This window comes from Xenopus tropicalis, chromosome 3 (assembly GCF_000004195.4).
Source record: "Xenopus tropicalis strain Nigerian chromosome 3, UCB_Xtro_10.0, whole genome shotgun sequence".
In the NCBI taxonomy this organism is placed as follows: Eukaryota; Metazoa; Chordata; class Amphibia; order Anura; family Pipidae; genus Xenopus; species Xenopus tropicalis.
Genome location: NC_030679.2, coordinates 73,012,812 through 73,039,869, shown reverse-complemented (window position 1 = coordinate 73,039,869; position 27,058 = coordinate 73,012,812). Strand labels below are relative to the sequence as shown.

The 27,058-nt window shown below is 35.0% G+C and overlaps 1 protein-coding gene across 2 annotated transcripts in view; it reads left to right on the top strand.

Annotated features, from left to right (window-relative positions):
• Positions 1 to 27,058, top strand: part of tafa5 (TAFA chemokine like family member 5) — a 273,343-nt gene that overhangs the window by 208,302 nt on the left and 37,983 nt on the right. For both annotated transcript variants that reach the window (XM_012958427.3, NM_001102899.1), the window contains 1 exon segment: positions 5,514 to 5,641. In XM_012958427.3, the coding sequence (XP_012813881.1) occupies positions 5,514 to 5,641 (128 nt within the window).

Sequence of the window (27,058 nt, the reverse complement as noted above, 5' to 3'; positions counted from 1 at the left end):
CATTCAGCTTTGGATCAATTCCGTAGATAACAAATCTGCACATCCTTGCCAGAGGGCCACACAAGTTATGTGATCTGATCTCTTGGCTACTAGGGCACTGTTTAGCTCACATGGAATTTCCTATGTCATATATCTGTAAGACCCATAAGGGCTTATTGTGTAAATAAGGAGCAAGGTGCAAAGGCAAAAATGGGCACAAAGCACCATATTATTTAATGTAATGGAATGAAAAGTAATTTTTAAATTTTACTTTAACTTTTGCATAATAACTGCCTTTTCTCAAGGTATGAAGTCTTATGTTGTTTTTAAAAATGTTAAATCATACATATTGAGTAGATGACCAACAAATCCCAAACTCATGTACCCACCCTTACTTACCACCCCAGTTAAGGTAGGCCATTACCATTGGCACAATTTTAGTCTGGGTGCATAGTAGTAATTGTTTAGCAACAAAATACAGTAACATTCTATAGTATAGCTCACTATAAAGAGTCTGATTCTGGTGTGTAATTCTTATAGGTCAGATTAATACTGTATTTAAATAACTGATTTTGCATATAGCAGGAAAGTAATCTGTGGAGGTTCATTAGTACTACAGAGCATGCTTGATTTTCCTGTTCTATCAAAAGGCAGAAAACAGAAAGTAAAATTGAGTCTACTTTTTAAAAAGCCAGTAATTTCTGTTTCAGGACTATATGTAAGTATATATATACAGTATATATAAGACTGTAGTAAAAATTGACTATTTTAACTTTCACGTTCAAAACCATGAAGCATAGTGTACTGATGAGGCCCAATGGCAAAATAGCCTTCCTAGTTTATATGATTGCCTTTGAAATATCTTTTTCAGGCCACATTGTACAAGCTGTGCAGTGCAACAGGATATGGTCATTAGGAGGTCCCTACAAAGAAATCAGCAACCACTTCATGTGCTCATTTGCATGCTCCTAGCTATATTCCTTTGTGCAGCCCACGTTCAGCACTGTGGGGTACTGAGAAAGCGTGAACAAGTCTGTATTCAGTACACATGAATTTATGGAAACAATTTTCTGCAGCGTATTGCAGTGTGGTATTGCTGTGCTTTGCAAAATTTATGTGAAATGTGAGTGTTGTTATATGTGTGTACTAAAGTAAGGTTTTATCCAGATCAGTAGCTTTTAAAATACCTAAAGAGATAGAGTTTTCTAAGACCAATGTGACAGGTCACTAAACCAGGGGATAAAAGTATAATTGAAAACAGAAGCTCTGTAAGTACACAATGAAAAAAAATATGATTTCTTTGAATAGGGAAGAAATTAATCGTGGATTTGATATGTAACTGCTATTGCAACACATTTTTACTTCTAAATTGTTGTTAAAAAATAAAACAATAAACACTGTTTTTTATATATATTGAATCTGCAGTAGGCCATGTAGCAGAGGTAATTCACGGGATATCTAATAGGAGAAGAACTATATTTTTAATTCCATTCTTTTAAAACAGACATCTTCTTATACAGTGATACTTTATAATCTGGGCTGTCACTGATTGCAGGAAAAATAATGCACAATCTCTCCTTCATTCCTTGCTCAAATACAGCTACTGAGATTGAAGGAAGGGTTTGTGTATTTTAATCATTGTATGTTACTAGATGGATAAGGCTGTTCAAATTTATGGCTGTGGGACAAGGTTTATCTCCCTTTTAGCTGTCGAAAAATATGCTGCATCCCACATGGGAGATTTACTATGGATCTGGCAGTTGGTGACTGTATGAATGAATGATCAGCAAAAGCATTGTTCAAAGCAATCCAAGCACACATATTTTGACAACACCAGTTTAAGGAAAAAGCAAGATGGTAAAAAGACTCAAGGAAAATATGGTGCCATCTGGACTATTGCTCGACTTACAAGTTTTCTACTGTGTACAGTAACCTGCAAAAATACATTTTTACAACAGAAAATTGAAATTCAGTCATTCAATAAAATTCAATATTACAATTTTAAAGTAGGTACAATTACATTTTATTTCAATCATTAGTTATGAAGGCAGTAAAAAAAATACAAATATATGAAAGATTGAAATATGAAATAGATATCATTAACCCCTTTGAGTGATGGTGATTTTTAGTGTGTGAAAAGACAGAACTAAATGTACTGTAAGAAAACTAAAGAAAGCAAGCTATCAAAGCCAATGGAATGAACTAGAAGAAAGGTAAGAAGATGAAAGCAAAGGGTCAGAACATAGTGAAAGGTCTGAACTCACAGCCACAGGCCTGACAAAGGATCAGGATAAAGGATTACTGCAATGAAAGAGTTTAAACTCACTTCATATTATGTTTGTCTGTGCGTGTGTTTGTTTGTGTGTGTGTGTGTGTATGTGTTTGTACAAACCTATTCTACCTTAAGTAAATGTAAACTTTATAAAAACGTTCACAAAAACACTGCCAAATCTATATATGTATATCATATCTGTTTACAGTAAAATGTCATTGGAAATAGCCAATCCCTATAACAGTAGATGTTTTTTCACTTGCTGTTTAGAATAAAGCTGTGTCTGCGATAAAAAATGGTTTTAATTGAAACAAAAAAATTGATGAGTTGTGGACTTTACTTTGTTTGAAGTGAAGTGCTTACTTATTAAAATTCCTTAATGATAACCGCATCTACTCTCCTTAGCCTATTAGACATGTATTCTCACAAGAGACCTAACGGGTCTGAGTAATAGACTGCCATAACCTCCCTTGGGTAAATAGTCTGCTTATCACAAACTACAACATACATAGCACATGGGAATTACTAGACCAGACATAAAATACTATCTTTACTTCTGGAAAACCAATGTATTCCCATTTGCAATTTTGCAATGCTTTGCATACTACTTACATGAACTATGGAGTTGAGAGGCAGGGATAAAATAAATAGCATATATGTTTGGCAGTATAATTTGAAAAGAATAATAAGAAGTAATTGTTATCTAAAGAAAATAATTTTTCTCTAACTAATGTTAACAGAGTAACTAAGACTGAAATAATAGACAGCATCCTTTTCAGCACACAAAGCTTTAGTTGTAAAGGTATGGGACCTGTTATCCAGAATGCTTGGGACCTGGGGTTTTCCAGATAAGGGGTCTTTCCATAATTTGGATCTCCTACCTTAAGTCTACTAACTATTTAAAGAGAAAACTAAAAAACAATTTTTAAGAGAAATTAAACCCAATATTATTGTTTTAGCTCCAATAAGGATTAATTATGTCTTAGTTGGGATCAAGTACAAGGTACTGTTTTATTATTACAGAGAAAAAGGAAATCATTTTTAAAAATGTGAATTATTTGATTAAAATGGAGTCTATGGAAGATGGCCTTCCTGTAATTCGGAGCTTTCTGGATAATGGGTTTCCAGATAAGGGGTCCAATACTTGTACTATACTGTAGTATATTTATGAGTAGTGATGATCAAATAGATTCTGTTTCACTTTGTGGGAAACTTTGCGAAATGGCAAAAAATTCATGCATGCGCAACTTTTTTTTGACTGTTTTTTATGCACGCAACTTTTTTCTTCAAATATATTTAAATCTATAGGCATTTTTTCTTGGCAAATTTTTGGTTGCAGCAGATTTGCAGATTCGCGAAATGCAGAATTTTGCTATGAATCCATGCCTGGAGAAAAAAATTGCTCATTACTTTTTATGAGTTTGTATGTTTATTATTATCTTATTAAATTTTCTCATGTTTGAGTTCTTCAAGTAAAATCACCTATTTAAACTTTGCTTGAGTTATTTAAATTGTTTTGGGAAAATGTAATAAAAGTTGCAAATGGGGAAATAAATAAATATATAAGAATAACAACTCCCACATCACAATGTAGTATGCACAATGTAGGCTGTGCTTAAAGGTGGCATAAAGTTTTTGCAAAGAAAATAACTCTCAGCCAGTAGTTTTATTGCATATACTGTGCACTGGTGCATACGGTAGAATTACCAGCCTTTCTTTCAGTGGTCTCTGAAAGAAGCTATATGAATCATGCTGATTTATTTTCCAATAACAACTATTACAGGTGTATGATCCCTAATTTGGAAACCTGCTATCCAGAAAGCTTTAGAATTCCAAAATTAAGGTCATCTCTCATATCTCTCATAAAGTCTGTTATAAGCAAATTATCGTTGAAAATGATGTCCTTTTTCTATCTAATAATAAAACAGCATTTTGTACTTGTAACTAAGCTGCATTAATTCATGTTGGTGGCAAAGCAACCATAACAATAATATTATTATTATTATATAAGATAAAAGGGATCCAGTAGTACACAAAATCCTCATGTTTAGGCAAAATAAGGGTAGTTTTTTTTTAGTAGTAAGAATTGCCTTGGTACTACAGCTTTTATGGCATCTTCAGGTAGAGAAAATGGGGTTTTGCAATGTGTTATTATTGTTACTACCTTCTGTTTTGCTTTCTTTCAAGATTATGAATTCCTGGATTTTACTTTGCTATTTCAAAGACAGAACATGTCACAGTGGTTAGACCAGCTGTTTGACAGCTCATGCTGTGATCAGCCGCTAGGGTTTTGCATGCAGATAAGTAAGTTTTGATCACAGTGTGAACTGAGACAGACAAACCACAACACAGCAACTTTTCTACAGCCGTTTTCCAAACACTATTGATATTGTAGTGCACATGGCACTCTTTTACCATCTTTTTTATAGGAACGGAAAATTGCCCTTCATGACTTGCTTATGTGTACATTTTAAGGAATGAATCCAATAAAAAAGCCCTACGAAAAGGCTACATGCTAAGATCCTTTATGCTGGTTAAGAAACTTCATGAAGATTTTCAGAGCCTACACACTCAATAAATGTCTATATAGCACTACATTTCTATGGAAGCACAATAAAAAAGAGACACACTGAATTCTTTATTTGTATTTGAACAAAAACTGGCTTGACAATTTGTATGTCAAGGGCACAATATCTTTCAGTAATTAACTGGAAAGTTTAGTTTATGTATGAGTGTGTGAAGGAAGGTTGTCTCTCTCCACCTGTAAATTATGTAATATAAGGAACTTTTAAAGATCAATCAGTTGTTTACGCTGTGTTTCTGCCCCCTTCCCTCCCCACCACCTCAGTTATTTTGCACAGTAGGTAGCAATGACAAAGGGAGATTGTTCCCTAGTCCCATTATGCCCATATTATATATCAATATATCTAAAAGGGCATTTAGACAATGTTTTTTTGCAATGATTTGCCATTTAAAAACAAAAAATCTAAAATATCACCATTAAATATTACTGTTATTTCTGTGGGAGTTGTCATGTTCCTAAGCATCAGTTCTCCATGTCTGCTTGAAGTTACAAACTAAACACGTTATATACAGTACCTGCGATAAGCTTTGCAACAATGACACAGTTATAAAATCTGTTCTCTTCTCAATTTTTCTACAGCACGTATAATAAAAACAAAACAGTGGTGTGAAAGCTGTGATAAGCTTTGCAACAATGACACAGTTATAAAATCTGTTCTCTTCTCTATTTTTTCTACAGCACGTATAATAAAAACAAAACAGTGGTGTGAAATGCTTCCATGCTTAGAAGGGGAAGGCTGTGAATTGTTACTCAATAAATCAGGTTGGACCTGTATGCAGCCAGGTGGGCGAATAAAAACAACAACAGTAAGTATTCATTCAAATATATAAATGATATCCAAAGATGGAAGACTGTTTTAATAAATGTATAAGGTTACTCTGTACTTATTTTTTTCCAGCAGAATTGTGTTTTTTAACACAATAAAATGGCAAAATATTTATTTATAAGGAAAGAGAAAATTTGTATTGTTCCTGTTGCAGCTATACCAGTATAATTCACTTTTTATTTTTATTGATAACATGATTAAGTAATTATAGAGGGAAACAGAGCAAGGGGTAATTAACTGCACATTCTCCTTTTATTATTTAAAGGCATGTTAGTGGCACTTTTCTATGAAGAAAATACTCTCTCACCTTAAAGTTTCACATGTTCCTTCCATTTTGCTTTTTATTTTCTTACATTCTATTTTTATAGAAATAACACAATGTGATCTGTAACTTAAGTACTGTAATGCATTTCAGTAAATATTCAGCAGTTAAAGAGGTTCAGCCATGTGGTATTTATGAGTACAGAGTTAAGATGTGCCCTGGCAGTGTTTTTTGGACTCCCTGCTCCCCTTGCTAAGTCTCAGGTGTATAATCCTTAATGCACATAAGTGGTGCAGTTGATCATAATATATATGTGAAAATATATGTGTTCTTAAATGTTGCCAGTACTCTACAACTGATGAATATATTCAAGTATGGGACCCATTATCCAGAATGCTTGGGACCTAGGGTTTTCTGGATAAGGGGTCTTAATTCGGAATTCGGATCTCCTACCTTAAGTCTACAAAAAAAATTATTTAAACAGTAATTAAACCCAAAAGGATTGGTTTGCCTCCAATAAGGTTTAATTATATCTTTGGTGGGATCAAGTACAAGGTGCTGTTTAATTATTACAGAGAAAAAGGAAACCATTTTTAAAAATGTGAATTATTTGATTAAAATGGAGTCTATGGGAGATGGCCTTTCTGTAATTTGGAACTTCCTGGATAATGGGTTTATGGATAAGGGGTCCAATACCTGTAGATAATGACAGTACCTAAGGATTTGCAGTCTGTTCCCAGCAAGAGGCCATAGAAATCTACCTCAAAGCTCCTGGGCCCCTCAATACTGATGATGTTTCTCGGGTCCTTTTACCGGTTAGCAGGCCAGAAAATAGCAACGGTGTTCTGCCTGGTTCTACCTAATCAAACAAGTTAAGGATATATATACAGTATATGTGGGGAAGGTGAGAGAGAGAGGGAGACAGTAAGTCATATGAACTAGAGCAATAACTAGGAAAAGAGAAGATAGAGAAAGTGGAAGAGATTGTGAAGTCAATCTGCTCAGGCATTTTGTGGAATAGTCCATTGTAATTCCATGGTCTTGTTGTGTTAATACAGACAGGAACCATCAGGCTAGGGTCTGCAATTCTTGTTCTTGATTCTTGGTTCTTGATTCTTGTCTGTTTGCCAATGTTAGGTCGGGGGAAGTTGGCTGTGAGGAAAATGTTGATAGAGGTTCTTGTGTCCGTGGTGCAGTTGTCGGGGGCTGGGGGAGCACAGGCCAGTGAAATGCAGAATATGGTTGGTTTTTGTTAAGATTAGAAGATCAGGAGGGTCTATGCTAGGGGGAGCAGTTTAAATGAAGAGTCCTAGGTTGCAGTTAGAGTTAACTCTAGGTTAACTGAAGTAAAAAAATAGATATGAAAATTACTCAAATACAAATTTTTATAAATAAGCTTCCCTCTATTAAGTTTAAACAAGAATTGGCAAATTTATATCTTGGTGGTGATGGAGAAAAGCTTCTACACTGACAAACTATTTGCATAATGGAAACATATTTAACACTTGTTTTGCAATTTGTCTACATCCTGAAGAGATTTTCTTAAATATGGTTAATTGTACAGCTAGTATGGAGCTCAGAAATTACTGTAGGGCAGGGGTGGCCAAAGCGTTGATCGCAGTCCACCAGTCGGTCCCCGGACTTCTGGTGGACCACATCTAAGCCTGCAAATGCGGAAGTGTGGCACGAATGCGGAAGTGCAACGCTTTTATGGGGTATGTGTATGTACGCTGCGTCGTGTACATACGTGGGGAGGAGCCAAAGGCGATCGCTGCGCCAAAAGGTCTGGGTACCCCTGCTTTAGAGCAATAAGTTAGTTCTATCAATAGATTATTATCATTATTACAATGTTGTATTGTTATCTTTGCAATTCCCCAAGTCCTTTCATACCTGTAGGTGCTGGATTGTGATTCCCAGCACAGCATTTGCTATTGACTTGGGGTGTTGGGTTAAGATATAAATATATAATTATATAATATAAATATATAGGGCCTGATTCACTAAAGTGCAATTTAACGTGCGCTATTTATAGCGTGCGTTAAAAATTTTACCGCGTCTTAATTTTGGCGATTTTTCGCACGATTCACTATAAGCATACTCGCGCTTTTTTACACGCGATATTGCATGCGTTATTTAACTCGCGAAGACTATTTCAATGCGGTATTTGCTGGTACATGTGCTAAATTACGCCCGCGAATAGTCACCACATATGAATGGTAGCTTAGATATAGTGTATAAAAATTGTCGCCGCATATAAATGGTGTATATAAATATTAGCCACATATAAATGGTAGCATATAAATGGTATCATATAAATAGTAGATGCTTATAAATAGTAGCCACTAGTGATGAGCAAATGTGTTCTGGTTATCTTTAGTGAAAATTAGCAAATCTTTTGAAAGATCCATGAAACGGCAAAAAAATTGTTGCTGTGACTATTATTTTTTGACGCTTGTATAAATTTTTGTATGTGCGGTGAATTTTTGCGTGGCAATTTTTTTCAGGCGTTTTGCCATTGGCGGATTGTTTTGCGAAACGCATGAAAAAATCCGCCGCAAAAAAATTCAACGCACGTCCAAAAATTTGCTGCAAATCCATGCCTGCCGAAACATTTCATCACTTGTAGCCAAATATAAATAGTCGCGCAAATGAACACATGCCATGTTAGCCATACACGCCAATACTTGCAGAAAATTACTGTATTAAAAATGACCATTTCCCTGCAAACTGGCGGCTGCGTCACTCTAGGGGAAACACATACTTGAATAAATAACACTGTAAGTCCATATTTTATTGCAAAAAATCATTTACTGTACTTTTGTATAATTTTTCGCCTGCCTGTAGTAGGTGTTAATTTTCGCATAGCCGAATGCGATATTTAGCGCGCAAAAGTTATAGTGAATCATGCGATCATATTCTTTTCAGCACGGAAATGAACGTATGCGGTAAAACTAGCGCGAGAAATACTGCATGCGAAAATGCGACTTATCGCATGCGGTAATGCTGTAGTGAATCGCGCGCTAATTGTTGCGTCTTTTTTACCGCAAAAAAGCGTGCGATAAACTTTAGTGAATCAGGCCCACAGTGTCTTTTACAATCATATTACTGGGTCAAACAGTTTTTATATGAAATTGGTAAATAAGTTTTTTTACAGGCTTTTTGATTAAGTTATAGTATGCATCAGTTATTGTTATCAGCTCTCTAATCATCTAAAAGCATTAAAATGAGGGCTAGAGGAAGGGCTGTAGCACCATACTGTTGTAGACATACCCTATGGATTGTCAGAGGATTTTAAGGCTACAGTGATATCAGGTGGTTTCCCCTAGGGGGCAGCTATTTTTAGTCCATTGGGATTCTCACATAGAGGAGGATGAATGATGCTGGGGCCTGGGGCAAGGAAGGACCGTTGTGTAAGAGATACACCTCAGCAAAAATTAGAGAGCTGTGAACAAATATTAGCTAGTGCATGGCTAGACCCTACATTTGGCTCCTACAGTAAAAAACCTTCACAGTAAGGGCTCATCTATTTTACTAGAAGTATCCAGGAAGTACTCAAAATAGTTTTACACAATCAAGACACAGAATTAATGTCTATGCATGCCAAATGTATTTGTTAACCTGCTTAATCTATAGCTCTGTCTATAACTGGAATAAAAAAACAGAAATTCCACTCTCAGACAGGACACGCATTTTAACTTAAAAATAAATAAAATCCACATGCATACTAGCAGACAACAAGGACAATTTACAAAGTGTTTTTTTTTTAATGCCAGAAGGTCTTGTAGGACCCCAGGCAAGGTGAAAACATAACTGTATTAATTTGATACCCAGAATCTTTATGGTTTTATTGTTTTTTTTTGCTGTTTTCTGTATTATGTTGTAGACAATAAACCATACATTTAATTCTATGTACAGTATATATCTACCTTTCTACAAGTGATGTGTGGGGCAGCCCGATACCAGTGGGACCCACAGGTTGTGCGGATTTGGGCCGACCTTGGCACACTGTTTGCAGTTTGTGGGCTGTTTCAGGTTTAGCTCTTCCCAGCTGCTCCCACCACCCACAACCTTACATTGCTGGCTTCCAGATAGATATGCATGCGCCCACCATGCCCTACACCTTTTGTGATGTCATTGGGGGGGTGGGTGCAGGTCTATAAATAGAGGGGAGAAGCCAGGTCGGTAGGGTTTGGGTTGGGAGGCTTAGGGTCAGGTGAACATCACTACTATCTACCTATCTATTCTGTTTGGATTAGGTAAGAAACTATTATAATGCATAAGACTTTTTTTTTATCTGTCATCCTGTCTGTCTGTAGATCAGGATAATTGATCTGGAATTAATTATGTTTATAAGTGAATCTGAATGTTCCATATATGTATCATTTGCATATGAAAAACTGCAAGCATCAGTCAGATCATCAGTAAAATCTGGAAACAGCAACCAGTGCTGCTATGAACTTGTTTTCACTGCCTGTGTTTTGATGTACCAAATGCTCCTATCAGTATATTCATTAATTTTCATGAATAGAGAGATTAATGTGATATTTTTCATCATGTTCCCTAGTTTGTGCATGATTTTTTACAATTCTTGAGGGTTTATTCCTAATAGCTGGTGCAATTGCTATGTGCCAACAGTACTAACTAGTGATTGTGCCTGCATGGGATTATGCATAATCTTGCCTTTTAAGTACAGTAAGGGGTGTGCAAGATGACACCTTAATTTACATGGGGCTGTTATTAGAACAATACTGCATAGTATTAACAACCCTACCCAAACCTTTTCAGTTCCAAAGTGATGCACAAAGATTTACACACTGGTAGCAGTGAGTGCAATTTGTTACTTCCCCCAACATAATACTTAATGTTAGGGGCTGATTTACGAAGACACGAATTCGAATTGGAAAAATTCTGATTGGAAAACGAACATTTTGCGACTTTTTCGTATTTTTTGCGATTTTTTCGGCGCCTTTACGACTTTTCGGACATTGTCGCGACTTTTTCGTTACCAATACGATTTTCGCGAAAAAACGCGAGTTTTTCGTAGCCATTACGATTCACTCGTATCTTGTCGCGACTTTTTCATAGTGAGCGCTCGTAAGCGGCGGGCGAAACTTTCAGACTTAGCATGATTTTGGAAGCCTCCCATAGGACTCAATGGCACCCTGCAGCTCCAACCTTGCCCAAGAAAAGTCACCATACTGAAGCTTGAATGAATCTGAACGCTACGAAAAAATCGCAACATTTTGCGCAACTTTCGGAATGGCTACGAAAAAGGCGCGACTTTTCGCGCAAGTTTTAACGCTACGAAAAAATCACCAGATTTTACGCAACATTCGGAATGCCAATGAAAAAGTCGCGATAATTTTCCGAAAAATCGCCAAATACCGATCATTACGAAAAAAACGCATTCGGCCCGTTCGTGGGTAAGTAAATGTGCCCCCTAGTCTAATGTTAGTTCCAATTGAATTTTCAGATTTCACCATAGGAATGTAGTTATTTAATCTGATCATAATACCTTGGTTTATTCTATATTATGCACATAGACATACAACATTTTTGAAAATTAATTTTCTACACATAGAGATTGTGTTGGCATGCCTCTTAGTTTTGCTTTTCAGGGCTGTACTCGCCACTAGTTAAGATAATTTAGGGCTCATTTATGTCAGCAAGTGCAGTGAGCAAAGTGCAATTTCGAGTGCACTCGCCATGGGTTTTTCTATACAATGCAGTATTTCCCCCAGAATTTTTGTGTAATTGTTGAGGCAAATGGGTGATTCTCTTAATGCAATTAGGATCTGCATCTACTGCTATTCTGCCAATTCGTCAACATTGATGCAACTGCACAAAGTTTTGTCACAAATAGGGTGCAATTACACTGAATATTTTTAGACTGCCTGGCGTGATTTCCAGTGCTAGCTGGTGTCATTTCTGATATTCAGCATGCAAGTGACGTGTCCCCTATTATTTCAAAACCGTCCCAGCGTCAATAGTTGCAACAGTGCGGTGATAAGAATGAAAGGCAGGAAGGACAGAGCAGCTGCTTTAGGCAACTATTTTACAAAATTCCAAGGCAAACTTCAATCCATTCTACTGCAGTGTGATGTATGTCTGGTCACTTAAACCTCAACAGCAAAAAATAATCAAGGGCTTCTTGGTGTTTAGTATCTAGAATTGTGCATGGGAGGGACGTCAGAACTCAAGTCATGATTTATACTTGTCCCATCATTTGTAATTGTTTTACTGGGGCCCATTTATATACACTGGGAAAAGTTGACCTGGGCAGTAACCCACAGCAACTAATCAGTAATTAGCTTTTTTGAGCCAGCTGCAAGTGAATTGGTTCCCATGGGTAACAGCCCAGGTGAAAATGTGCCCATGGTTTATAAATGACCCCCACATTTAAAGTTTGATGTTTTGTAAAAACATTAGAAATATAATAGAAATGAAGAGCATGAAAAGTCTTGTATTTTGCAGTACTTCTGCTTAGCGGTTAGGTCACTCACCAATGCTCAAGTATTTAGCAGGTCGTTTTGCAAATATATACATTTATATATAATGTTGGAATTTATTATTTGAAGCAGATTTCTCTGCTGAAACTTCAAATATTCAAATTGCACATCATAAAAATATCTGTCCAAACAGTTTTGTTTTTTTTTACATTTTACAATTAATATTAAATTAATGATCCATAAAAATTGTAATCTCTCTTTGCAGTCAAACCGAATGAACAAAATCGTACTGAATGAAAGATTAATTCTTTTGTAGCCAACTGTATATATATAATGCCAATGATCCATTACTACTTAATTGTTATTTAATTAATTCTTTTTTTAGATTATGTGATTTCACTGAATTGAGCTTAAAAGCATATTCATGCAACACTTCTTTAGCAGCTAACCCTGCTAAACATCTCGGATTTTACTACTAAATTAGCTGAAGTGGGAAATTAGAGAGTATCAAGAATCTAAAAGAGGGCTCACTGCAGATGAAACGGTGTAATCAGACTGACACAGAATTCTATGTGTAGAGCCATGATCTCCTTTCAACAAGGGATGTGACTTTCCTGAAAAAAAATATTTACAGACAAAGAGCTTTTCTTTATTAGAATAATTACATGGTATTTGAACTAGAGTTTAAAAAAAGACATACCATCTGATTCAGTACAGCCACTGTAAACTGCAGCACTTAAAGGGATTTTGTAATCATTTTTATGGTGTCATATTTTATTCTACTTTATGCAGTGTATATTCAACCTTTACAAATGCTGCAGCACCCCATCTGCAGGGCAATGGCAGATAGGGAGCTTTGCCCACAGGAATTCAAACTCCAGAGAGGCAACAAAGCACTTTGAATTGCTTCTTATGCAAATCACAAAAGAAAAAACTGACTTATTATTTTTTGTAAATGCTCCTTTCCACATTTATTTGCAATTACATGACAAGTCAGTTATACCCACAGCGATTCACATATAGAGCAGGTACACAACAAAGAGAAAAAGTTACTGCTGCCACATAAGATCAATCTGTGATTGATCTGTGATTTAGATATTCCTGTAAATTTCTTCAAGTTAGGCTAATGCCCCACTGAGAGATTAGTCGCAACAATAAATCTCTGCTACGTGAGTGACTAATCTCTCTGAAATGCCTTCCCATCAGCACCAAAATGAATCGCTGGTGGAAAGGCATACATGTTGCTTCCTTTTCCGAAGTTGCATAAAGTTGGCACACTTGGAATAAACTAAGGGATGCGTATGCCTTTCCACCTGTGATTCACTTTGTGGCTGGTGGAAAAACATTTCAGGGAGACCAGTCGTCTGTGGCAGCAGAGATTCATCGCGGTCAACTAATCTCTCTGTGGGGCATTAGCCTTAAAATACACGAAAGAGTTGTTAGTAGCACAATTTGGGCAAAATATGTAAGCTATATGTGTGCCATGTCAAGGCCCTTCATTTTATGTTGGGCATATGCTGTTTACTGGTGTACTAAATACAAAGGTTCATTTAAAATCATTAAACACCAACCAACAATGTACATTAATGTGTAACTGAGCAGTCAAACAATGCTCACTTATCTTTTACTCAGGAACTCTAGCAAGAATAGCGAGAAATATATGAATGATAAGTATCCATATTTTTTGCAGTATAATAAAAATAGTATAGTTCACTACCCATCCTATCATTTGCAGCTTTACCAGGATATCAGGGGTAATATCAAGGGTCTTATTTACAAGTACTGCCCTAACTGCCCCCATTACCTAGAAGTTTTCTCTGCACTGTGTAGTTAGCTGAAGCTAAATACTTAGCACAGGACTACAATGAGTGACTTTGATGCTACCATCATTATACATACATAGGGAATAAAATAAAATACATTGCAATATATTTTTGAGGTAATTAGTGGTTCAAATTCGGTTTTTCCATGTTTTATTTCTGAATGTTTATCAAGTTACAATATTTAATTTTAGGTAGTGCAATGTTTTAAAACAATTAGTTTCAAAGTGCTATAGTAAATTATCATGCAAGTTCATGTATTTCATGGTATTTTATATTCTCTTCTTCCTCCCTGGGAAAATACAAGCAGTCTTTGGGGTTAATGTAATAAAAAGCACTAAGTTTGCCCAGCGCAGTAACCCATAGCAACCAATCAGCTGGAAGCATTTACTGGTCACATCTTATTGGTTGCTATGGGTAACTGCTCCTGGACAAGCATAGTGCCTTTAATTACATATGGAGGTTACTGTTTTAATAGCTAGGATTTTTGCAGTGGACTATGAATTAGAACATTAATCTTACAAGACACATGATAGGATCAGTGAACCTCTGTCTTATGATTAAGAGATACCATTGTTGAAATATATAATTTAAAATCAATTTCCATCACAGTCTCTCATATACCTAGTTTATTTTTTCACTATACATATGTAGTAGTACAGTAGATACTTTCTCTAGCAAAAAAGTTTGTACCTTTGAGTCAGTGTACATCATATTAACTGATCTGGAAATATTAGTCCATCTAAAATGTAACTAACAAATGATAATTTTAATTTCTCCTATACATGTAGAGAGAGGTTTCAAAACAAATACAGTAACTATGTTTTCTGTACTCATATTTAATTCAAAACTGCATCTCATTCATATAAATAATAATTTGCAGAAAATGGCTAATTAGTCTAGTGTGTGTTTTATAATTGGGTATATTTGTGCAATGGTAAAATCAGGAACAACCTGTCCCAATAACATGGTATGATTTTAAACAAGGGGCATTGCAAGTACTGTATACATTTTTCATTCTAAACACAATTGGGGTTATATAAAAATGGCACTAAGTTTCCACAGGAGCAGTAATCTGTAGCAGCCAATAAGCATTTAGAATTTACTGGTCACTTGTTTAAAGGAAAAATCTTGTTGGTTGCCATGGGTTAACTCCTACTGGGCAAACATGGTGCCTTTTATTACATAAGAAAGAATATCTCTTTAAAACTGTTGTGAGTTTTCTATTTATGACAGAAGATTACATTTTGTAATATAAATTACAACTGGAAGCAAGTGTTCATACAATTTTACCCTCAGCTACAGAGATTGTTATTACTAAGTTTCTCCATTAAGTTCAGTTTTAATCCGCAGGGTAAAAGAGTGTACATTTGTTTTTTATTTTTGTTGCACTTTTGTTACATTATTTAAGATGATAAAAGTCTGACATTCTGAACAAAAAATTCAAGAACAAAAAATATATTCCAAATGGCACAAAGAAAAATACATATAATAAAGAAGTGCATGAAATGCTTTCTGAATTAGTTATATTTCAATATGATATTAGAAACACAGCCTCCATGGCCACAAGAAAGCCTTAATGAGAAATAGACAGTTTAGCCATTTTTGCCAAGTATTTAAATAATCTATCTTTTTTGTGCCTGGTAGCTTTAGAATCACTGACATTGTATATTTTCTCTAAACCAAAGATGTATTTCCATGCATTAACAAGATAATAGGATGGCTCAGGGCTTTACAATAGAGCTTCTGTCTTTATATTAAAAAGAGTGCCCAACCTACTAATAATACAGTAAAGCATAATTATTCAGTATTATTTGCCCAAGTACAATATAATCCAGTGTTTTCTTGTGCATACATCATTGGTTCAGAAGGACTAAGTAATTCTCATTTTGTGTTTGCTAAAATTTTTATTTATTAGAATCAATCTTATTAGAATAAAAGCAGTGTGTGCCCTAGTGTGTAAATAAAATATGTGTATTTACATAACTTGCAAAAATGATTAGCACACCAACATATGTAAATAGTGCTAATTTATTTACTGTCCATACCAACATTTTGGTCCACGTTTGGACCCTTATCAAGGATTTAAAGCAAGTGACAAAGTACAAACTAAAATACCCAGTAATACAAAAATGTCTAGAGTGACATTGCAATCCAATGCAAACACAACATGAATTAAATATGATTATCCAATACAATTCCCAATACATTTCAAATTAAATGAATTCTCACCACTGGGTGCCATCGTTTGTGCATACAGTTTTAATATCAAAAATCCATTCATGAAAACACGAGTTTGAATCCCGAATGGGATAAATTCGGATTGGATACTATAATTTCTTAAGATCGCAAATATCACAAATATGCTTACGAAAAAAACGTATTAGTCATGATAATTTTGTATTGGCGATCCGAAAGTCACGAAATTTTCTTACCGAACGATCGTAAAATGCAGGAAAACCTTTCCGACTTTGATCCTTCTGTGCTTGATTTTGGAAGCCTCCCATAGGAATCAATGGCACTCTGCAGCTCCAACCTGGCCCAAGGAAAGTCACGATAACGAAGCATGAATGAATCCGAAACTTTCGAACTTGGCGCAACAATACAATTTTGTCGCAAAGTACGAAAAAGTTGCAAAAAATCCGAAAAAGTTGCGCAATGTATAAAAAAGTCACCGAAAATACGCTTGGAGCATTCATGGATTAGTAAATGTCCCCCTTAGTCTTTCTGATAAGAAATGGGTTATGGAAGCTTTTTTAAATTTTTTAACAGAATCAGTGGGACTAAGCAGCTCTTTTAAATTTCTTTTAATAGTATTTCAACACAATGGCCATAGCTACTGGTATAATACATTTGATTTTTATCCACATCCTTATTTTTAGGTCTGTCTGATCCCAACAATACTTCTTTGTGCTTAATGTAACAAGGTTTTTCTGTCTGTTTTCTTAATGTATATGGATGTGTCCAATTTATATATATATATATATATATATATATATATATATATATATATATATACATAATTCTTAAATAGATAATGCAAATTGGCATGTTTTAATATTAGTGTATATATATATACACACTAATATTAAAGCATGTCAATTTGCATTATCTATTTAATAATTAGAGATTTCATAGGCCTGTTATATCAACATATTATGTATGCTACTAATCACCTTCCTACCTTGCTAATGTGGCACAAGTCATAATAATACTATAATATTAATATAATAGCCTACTTTAAAGTCATGGCAACAACATGTGTCTATTGATTGTGCAACTTTTAAGTTAAGTTGATTTATAAAAATTGTGCCTCGGTGTGGCAGATGGTAGGTAGAATTGTAGCCAAAATATTGGCACCTTTTTCAAAATAACTCACTAGTTACTCCAAAATAAATTGATCTACTTAAAAACAAGTTTCCACAATTCCTTGTTTCATTATTAAGATTACAGAACTGCGTTAGTCCATTCAAAACTCCAAGTCTCCATGATTTGAAGAATGCCTTCTTTCTGAATTGTTGGACTTGTTTGTTTCCTTAAGACTGTCCTTGCTTTCTTACAGATATCTAATTGATTTTAGGAAACAACACGAAATACATATGTTCTTAAAAGACCATACATTTTATGAAGCAAAATTTATCAACTCCTGCAGTGAAAATGTGTCAATAGTCTGTAGAGTAATAACAACATTGGAAGGGTGATCAAGTTTTGAGTTTGCGAATAAAAATCACTGTGATAAAAAATATTGCAATGAAACTCGTATTGTGATTTCATTTTTTAATTCTTGATTGCTAGCATATGTAACCAAAAACAGGAATCACAAGTGAATAAAAGTTGATTGCAAAAAAAAAAATTACATTGTTCCAGCTTTAAGTTGCAGAGTTTTTGTGTTTCTTTCTTAACTGCGTTTTTTTCTTAAAAAATCTTCTTTAATATATCACTATTTGAGTATTAAAACTTGAACTTAATATTTGCAAATATAATTTTTTGCCATGCTCTTCTCTTAAATCACAGATAAAATGTGAGAATTCAATATATTTTAAGCGTGTGTTTTTTGGAATAACCAATATAGAGATTACGTTGAGTAAAATAACTGTGCTTGAACTGTTGTGTACAAACAAAACCATTGAATTGTGTGAATTGAAGCAAATCAGGACAGATCATGGCTTGAACTGATGCATGTCATGATGCCAGTTGGCTTAGCTCAATTAAAATTCATTCAAACACCACAATTCCCAAAGATCTGTAGAAATGCTGATAAATCATTTTTGCTTGTCTTTAGCAATGAAGCCTTTTTATGTTTAAATATAAGCTATTAATAAATCTCCATGATATTACAGAAGCTTTTGCCAAGTAGGGTAAATAATGAGAGTTAGCACATCATCAGAAATGACAGCAGCCTTGTATATCTAAAAGTGAAATATTACAATGACTAGTCTCAAAAATACCTCAACAACCACTATAATCATGAAGTAGTCGTTCAAAGCCTAAATTGTATTTGGATATTTTGGAAGTGTTAACCTAAAACTGGCTAACTTTTTGAAATAGTATCCCTAAAACAACTGAAAGTCATCAGTCACTTTAGTGAATTAAGTTTAGACTTCATTGAAGATACATTTTCAGCTTTAGCCTCCTGTCAAATTATTGACTATGTATACAAGTCAGATTAAGATACAGTTTTTTGCTTATTCTAGTTAACACTGACCAAATATTAAATCTGCAAAATGCTTAGAGAATTAGAAATGCATTTAGATTACTGCTACAAAAAACATTTGTTTATTAAACATTTGTATTATTAATAAATTGCCATCATACTCTATCGAGATTATTAAGGTATGGGATCCATTATCTGGAAAACCCATTATCCAGAAAGTTCAAAAATATGGGACAACCATCTCCCCTACTCTCCATTTGCTTTTTCTCTGTAGTAATAAGATAGTACTCTGTACTTAAAGGAACAGTAACACCAAAAAATGAAAGTGTATAAAAGTAATTACAATATAATGTACTGTTGCCCTGCGTTGCTACAACTGGTGTGTTTGCCTCAGAAAGACTACTATAGTTTATATAAATAAGCTGCTGTGTAGCCATGGGGGCAGCCATTCAAAGGAGAAAAGGCACAGGTTACTTAGCAGATAACAGATAAATCCCCATTATATGGGGCTTATCTACTAGTTATCTGCTATGTAACCTGTGCCTTTTCTTCTTTTTACAGCTTGAATGGCTGCCCCCATGGCTACACAGCAGTTTATTTATATAGTAGCTTTTCTGTAGCAAAAACACCAGTTTTTTGCAGAGCAACAGCACATTATATTTTAATTACTTTAAAACACTTTAATTTTTTGATGTTACTGTTCCTTTAATCCTAACTAAGATATCATCAGTACTGGAGGAAAAACAATCGTATTTGGGTTTATTTAAAGGTGATATGATATTTTAGTAGACTGAAGGTATGAAGCATTCTGTATAACAGCTCCCATACCTATACATCATTGTCTGCCTACAATGGAGCTTACAGGAAATCTATACCCCTAAACAATGTAGCTCCCTATAAAAATATATTCCATAAACAAGCTCATGTAAAACCCTGCTTCATCTAAATAAACCATTTTCATAAAAATATACTTTTTTAGTAGTATGTGCTATTGGATACTCCTGTTGCTTAAGTATTCATTCTGGGGGTATGGTTAGTTTCTTAAGTGAGATATTACAACCTACTTTATGTTACATCATTATTTTTATGTACTGTAAATCTTTGAAGGTTAAAAAAATGGAAATTTTTTATTTTTCTACTTGGTGCCTAATTGTAAGGTGTTTCAATTTAAAACAAAGGCTAAAGAGCTGGAAAGGGAGATCCTTAATGGCTGCAGAAAATTTTGAATTTAGAAAGCAATTTATGATGCTTTTTGACTACTAATAGATAAAAAAGAAAAATATTGTGTCCATTATTGTGTGAGACCATTATTGTACAATTTGGGCACATACATGTGTGTCCAAATTGCATTGCTCTAGCTCGCTAGTCTGCTTGCTGATTTGCTAGATTGCCTCTTGAAAGGTGTGGATACATTTAGCCCTGGGTTGAGGACCATAGACACATCAATAAGTAGGGGTTATCATTTATTTACATTTTTCATCTTAAACACTTTCTTAAATCTTTAATACTTGATTAAAGGCCCCATATATAGACCAATAGTTGTATAGCTAATTATGAAGTATAAAGTGATCACCCCTTTAAAATGATAAAACTGTCAAAACCATAGGAAAGACAAAAATATATTTTTGTTGCTATGTTTCTAAAAATATCCAAATAAGCCCAGGAGCTCATCTTGTTAACCTTTTCCATAAGTGGGTCTACACTATTTATATATTTGTGGCTAGTATTGTCACAATTATATTTACATTCACTCCTGTTTATCAAAAAAATATTAAACAGTGTTTCTTTTTGAACTATGTCCCAACATCTGCTGAATCCCTCGCCTCCAGTCATGCTTCAGTGTCCATACACATAGCATATGTTTGACATAGATGTTTTTTTAACTTAAAGTTAAGTAACAATTATGTTCTTGAATTATCTTGAATATATTTATCATTTGTATTTAACAGTGTGATGTATTAATATAAATAATTCCTGCATATTCTGTAATATGATAATAGGAATGGTCAAGGCCAGTCTAAACATAATTCAGATAATCTCCAATGCACAGCCATAATGCAACCACATGGGACAAAAAAGCAGAACTTTATGTGAAGTCATTATTCTACACTAAACATATCTGTGGAGTGTTCATAGAGTCTGTGAAGCAAAATTTCTCCAATACAGATGTACCCTTTTCTGCATTTGATTATTTTGCAACACACTTCTCTGATTGGCTTATGATTTATTAATGTGATTCTGTAAAATTCTCATAAGATGATGATTCTCTGGTGACTGAACTGTAAACATCTGTCCCATTCCTAGAATCCATGTCCCAGCTTGAATCATTTGACATTTTGCTTTTTATGCTGTACTTAAAATTGTCACTGCACTGTCATGCATAAAATGTATGAACTAATAAGAGACATCTTACTTTTTCTTAAAGGACAATTCTAATTACTATGTGTCCCCCTCCCAAACCACAAAGTAAAAAGGTAATTTATTCCTGTTAAAATGCTTTTGATCTTGGCTCCATATAAGGTAGTTAGTGCTACCTTATTGACTCCACTAGTCTCCTGAGGAAACAAAGATGTTGATGAGCTTTTCGGGTTATGGCCATAGTGTTGTCGGTCCATCTTAGATAATTTGAGATATGTAGACCTTGAAATGTAATGATGTTTACCTGCTCAATTTTGTCATCTTCAGTTTGTAAAGGTTTAAACTGACATGGGGGCTTTTTGAAATTTATATTCATCTCTTTTGTTTTTGCTGTGTTAAGAACCAGGTCAATGGTTGCTTCTGTACAGAATAATGTCAGACACTGGTTTTCTGTATCTTGTTTCATCATTGTTGTGGATAAGACTGTTCACTGTGGTATTGCCTGCAAAGTTGAAAATGTCTCAGTTATCTTCATGAGATGAGTAGTCAGAGGTATAAGGAAAAACTTTGGGCTAAGACAGCATCCTTGTTATGAGTCTGATCACAGGAGACTAGCAGTTCCCTATCTAAACAAAATTCGGTCCATTAGGAAGGAAATCTAAAGTCCAATTACAGAGGTGATGAGAGTAAGATTTTCTACCTTATTGATGAGTTGGGTTGGAATTATACTATTAAAAGCAGAACTGTAGCCTAGAAATAGCACATATGTATGTATTGAGTTTATTACGGTGTAGCAATGAAGAGTGCAGTGCTAGGGCAATTACAGTATGTCTCTGTAGATCTGTTTAGATAATATATAAATTGTAGTGGCTGGTTGGTTGGTAGGTAGGTATATATATATTTTTTTTTATGTTGCATTTTTATAATCTTGGAAGCATTAATTAATCATCACACTGTTTAATATAATGTTCTTAAATGCTCTCCATTTTGTAAAATGATTTTGTATCATATTTACCTACCTTGCAATGTTTAGCCAACATTAGTCATTTCCTATACCTTTTTTCAAATCATGGATCAATTTTATCATTTGACTACATAACACAGTAAATAAACATCCATTGAGACAAAAAAAAGCTTTGTATAGAGAAAAACCTTGCTCTGTATGAACCAGTAGATAAAAACGTTATGTGGCAAATAATGCTACTTGGTTACCTGCACTAGAGATGTGCAACAGAAGAAAACACATATACATTAAAAAGGAGAACAGGCATGGAACCTGTAATCCACAATGCTCTTGGCCTGAGTTTTTCTGGATAGGGGATCTTTCCAGAATTTACATCTCCATACCTTCTACTAAAAAGGCCTTTAAACATGAATTAAACCCACTAGGACAGTGCTGTCCAACTTCTGCGGTGCCGAGGGACGGAATTTCTCTCGCATACATGGTGGAGGGCCGCTAATGGAAGCCAGTTTTGGCCACTCCCCCATTTTAAACCACACCCATTTTATCACAATGGTCGCTGCAGGGATATCAACCATCATTCATATGTTAAAGAATTATATTATGTCATATTAAGACATACCCTTAAATCCATATGCCTCCCCTGTGGATAGCACACCAACCCCCAGAATATAATTACACACCTTAGGGACCATTTAATGGCTATTTCCAACTGCTAACAATCTCCCAGAACAAACCCCTGCCAGGTTCACCTCCCACAGGCAGCATAGGGTAGGCAGAGTATGGCACACACAGGCAGCACTCTGCCTGTCCTATGCTGCCTGTGTGTGCCATACTCTGCCTGTCTTATGCTGCCTGTGGGTGCCATACCCTCCCTGCCCTATGCTGCCTATGTACCATACTCTGCCTACCCTATGCTGCCTATACACAGGCAGCATAGGCCAGGCAGTACATACAATGTCTGAGGTGTGATGAGGTGAACAATGTGGGTGATTACAGCCTGAGCCTGAGGTGTGAACACTGCAGGAGGTGAACAATGCAGAGATTAAAAGGTGTGAACAACACAGGGGATTACATATTTAAACAATACAGAGGGATTACAGCCTGAATCTGAGGTGAGAACCATGCAGGGGGCCAGTTAATCTCAGTACTGATACCATTTAAAGCTACCACAAAGGTAAGCCATCAAAGCAGCCAGACAGGTGGGGGGCCACACAGAGGGGGGTCGAGGGCCACCAGTTGGACAGCACTGCACTAGGATATATTAATTAACAATAAATAGAAATCTAACTTATAAAAATATAATGTCCTCTTATGTCAATTACTAGTTAGCTGGCAATCCTACATTAGTATAATTATTCAATTCACTTAATATAAGAGGAAAGTAAAAGAAGTGCCTTGTTTAATGTACCATGATCAGTGCTCTCTTGACTTGTCTCAACAGAAGCAGCAACAGCAATTAGTTAAGTGTGGGATGTCATTCCTGGAAACACAAATTTCCTTAACACACTACCAATCTGCATTTCAGTTAAATTAGCTTTTCTTTTGTACCAAAGGCACTTTAGGGGAACTGGAAGTAGTACTATTAAAAAGAAACTAAGCCATTATTTTATTGCAAGCTTTCCACCTAAAAAGTTTATAATTTAAAATTCAATAAATCTCAGGACTAGAAATTTTACTAAAGTAATAAAGCTATTTTCTTATATCTATAGCAAATCACTACAAAATGTAATAATTTTGCAAAATCATTTTGCATAATCCTCTTATTTTTCACAGAATACAATTCACGGAACTAAATATTAATAAACATTTATTTGCTCATGTTTGTAAATTATATCATTTGTGACTCACTGTTTTAAGGGAACATGATATTTACTTTTGTAAAAGAGTTTGAATTCTGGGATGTGTCCATTTGTAATAGGCTGCCTCAAGCCATAGGCCATACCACGGTATGTTTGTCAGAGATAATGTTTTATTCAGCAATTTGCTTGAGATATGCTCTTTTAAGATGTAAGTATTAGTTACCTCCATCAATTGCCAGGATTTACCAGATGTCCTTATGTAGCCAAGCCACAGATTAGCTGGTATACTACAATACTTGACCTTATTGTTCCTCCAGGTTACATAAATACAGTTGTGAGAATGGTTCCATAAGCCTCCATGGCATTAATGGGAAGAATGTGGTTCTTTGGGCCTTCCTTCAGTGGTGACAAATGATAACTTTCTTAAGTGGGTTTAAAACTGTCATGATGGATTTCAGGATCCATTCTCCCAGTTGTTTCCCAGTCCTTTGTCTGCCTGTACATCACTTATTTTCCACATTGCTCTCCGTAAAAATAGGAAGTTATTTTATCCTTTCATCCTAGTCCTCATTCTGGAATGTTTGTATGAAGCCATGGACAAGAAATACTCACAGCAGGGATGGAGCTTCCATATTGTTCCAAATTGGTGTTAGATTCAGCAGACAGAATGTGAACCAGTACCTTTAAGGGCTTTAGCAAGATAACTAGCAAAATTACAGACTAACTTAACCCCATACCATGTAAAATGTGGCACTAAATTACCCACATTAAATCAAGTTTTAAGTAAAAGATATATCACCATGACACCATCATCCTATAAACATTAAGCGGGGGTAGCATATCAGGCCAATAAAACCCAGGAAAATACAAGGTAAAAAGGTAGAGAGCAAAACTTAAAAGGACACTAAATGTAATATTTAAAGTTATTGATATCTTTTTTATGTATTTTAGACCAACCCATTACTTATAAATATCAATCAGTAAAGTCTGCATTCTGCCACTAGGAGCATAGAGTGAAAACCTAACAGCAGACAAACTCCTTTAAATCCATGCAGAGGCTCCATTACAAAAACCAACTGCATCACATTCCTATCTTAAGAAACTATGGATGTTCAGCAGCTGTTTCTGAACTACTGTACAGATGCTACAGTCCCCTGTATGCCTTGGGCTAGTAAGGGAGCACATATGTTAACAATGTCATCTGCCTAAAATGTTGGAACTACATTCATATATGGTGAAAAAACACATGTTTTTGTTTTGCTTTATACACAGTACATGAAGCTATATATTCACTTTACAGAATAGAAAAAAAAAATAAAGAGCTGCACTGTTGTGATGTGCCTGCCCAGCCTACTATAGTGCCTAATTGCTCCTATTGACATGTAAATGGTCCTATTGACTCTAGGTACACTGGAATGGAAGTGACACCATCCTCAATCTGAAAATTCACCTGATTTACTGCAACATGCAATGGAATGGAAGTGACACTATCCTCAGTCTGAAAACTGCCCTGATTCATTCTAACATGCTAGTAAATAACTGTGCATTTTAGCACATTGTGGCACAAAACAACCTGCATTGTGGCGAAACATAGCAAATTGCATCTGAAAACTGCACTTTGATCGATGCACTTCAATTATAAGTTAGTCTGTATTTGTCATTTTATAAATACCCTTTATACTTTCCATATAACTTTAACCTAGAGAGATATACTGTACAAATAGCTGCTGAGTTAAAGATATTTTTTTTATTAAATCTTACATTAAGATTATTGCCACCAAATACATTTAGATTATTTGCTTACAAAGGTTCTTCAGGTCTATCCTATCCATAAATGATGGTGATATTTGCTTAAGAAGACACATATATTGTGTGCAGCCTGTTTTGTTTAGAAGTTGCATTCAGAAATGTTTTGTTTATGTAAAATGGTTAAAAACCAGATGCATTCATTCATAATTTTGTGTTCTGGGATTCTAATGTTTTCTAAATATAGCATGTTAATTGTGTCAGTTTCCAAGTTGTTCAGGACTCTTGCTTGAAAAGGCTGTGCAAACCATTGCATTTCACTTGAAATAATTCTGTGTTTGTTTATACATATGTTCTGCTACATGGCCCTTACAAAATGTGAAACAGCTGACTTGCTGTGTCTTCAGCTGTCATTGTTTCTCTGGATAATAATTCTGCTTTCTTGTGAGTAATTGCTAGCTTGTATTTACCAGTATGTTCACCCAGCTTGATTCTTCAGCTCTATGATATTTTCAAATGTATTTCATCCCTGCAAGTTGTCAAGTATTATAAATCATGGAGATTTTCACCTTTTTGTAAATATAATACATGCATTGCTGTCTTCCAGTCGCCTACGCATGGAACAGGTTTAGCTTAATGATTAACTGTTGGAGTTTTAGACTCTGTAGAAGATGTCCACTGTTGAGCTAGGTCACCTTGGAAACACTACAGAATATAATGCAAAGGGCACATTGGTCACTTTTAGGTTGAAGCAGACTTAAATTAGTTTTAACTAAACAATTCTCCCTATCTTTAATATAATACACTGCTTGTATTGGTTATACATGTCCCCTGCCTCAAACACAACAGCATATAGCATGGTAGACTATTTCAGAAAAACAGAGACCTAAGATCTTGACTACAGACAGCAGATGAGAACCAATAAAAAAGTTAATGAGTGAGATTTTTCCATAAGCCCTCTATCATTATAATAGAGCCACAGCAAAGAGGACTATACAGAATAGATTTCACCATCTTGTGCACTTTTTTATAAGGAACTATAATAATAATTGTTATTTCTACCACCACCCAGAAATCTTTTCAAACGTGAAACTGCAAAGGAAACCTAATTATAATTGTTTCTCCATATTCAGCTTTTCAAATGTCCCATCATATCTCCACAAAAATTTGTGTTTATTCTTTATTACTTGCTTACTAAAATATAATAATTGGAAGTAAATCATCCCAATGCATAGAATAGTAATACATGTAACACAGTAATATGAGCAAAACAGTCACAGCAGCACAAGATAAACATACTTGCATTCTGTAAGAATAGAACATGTAAATATTTCCATATCATTAC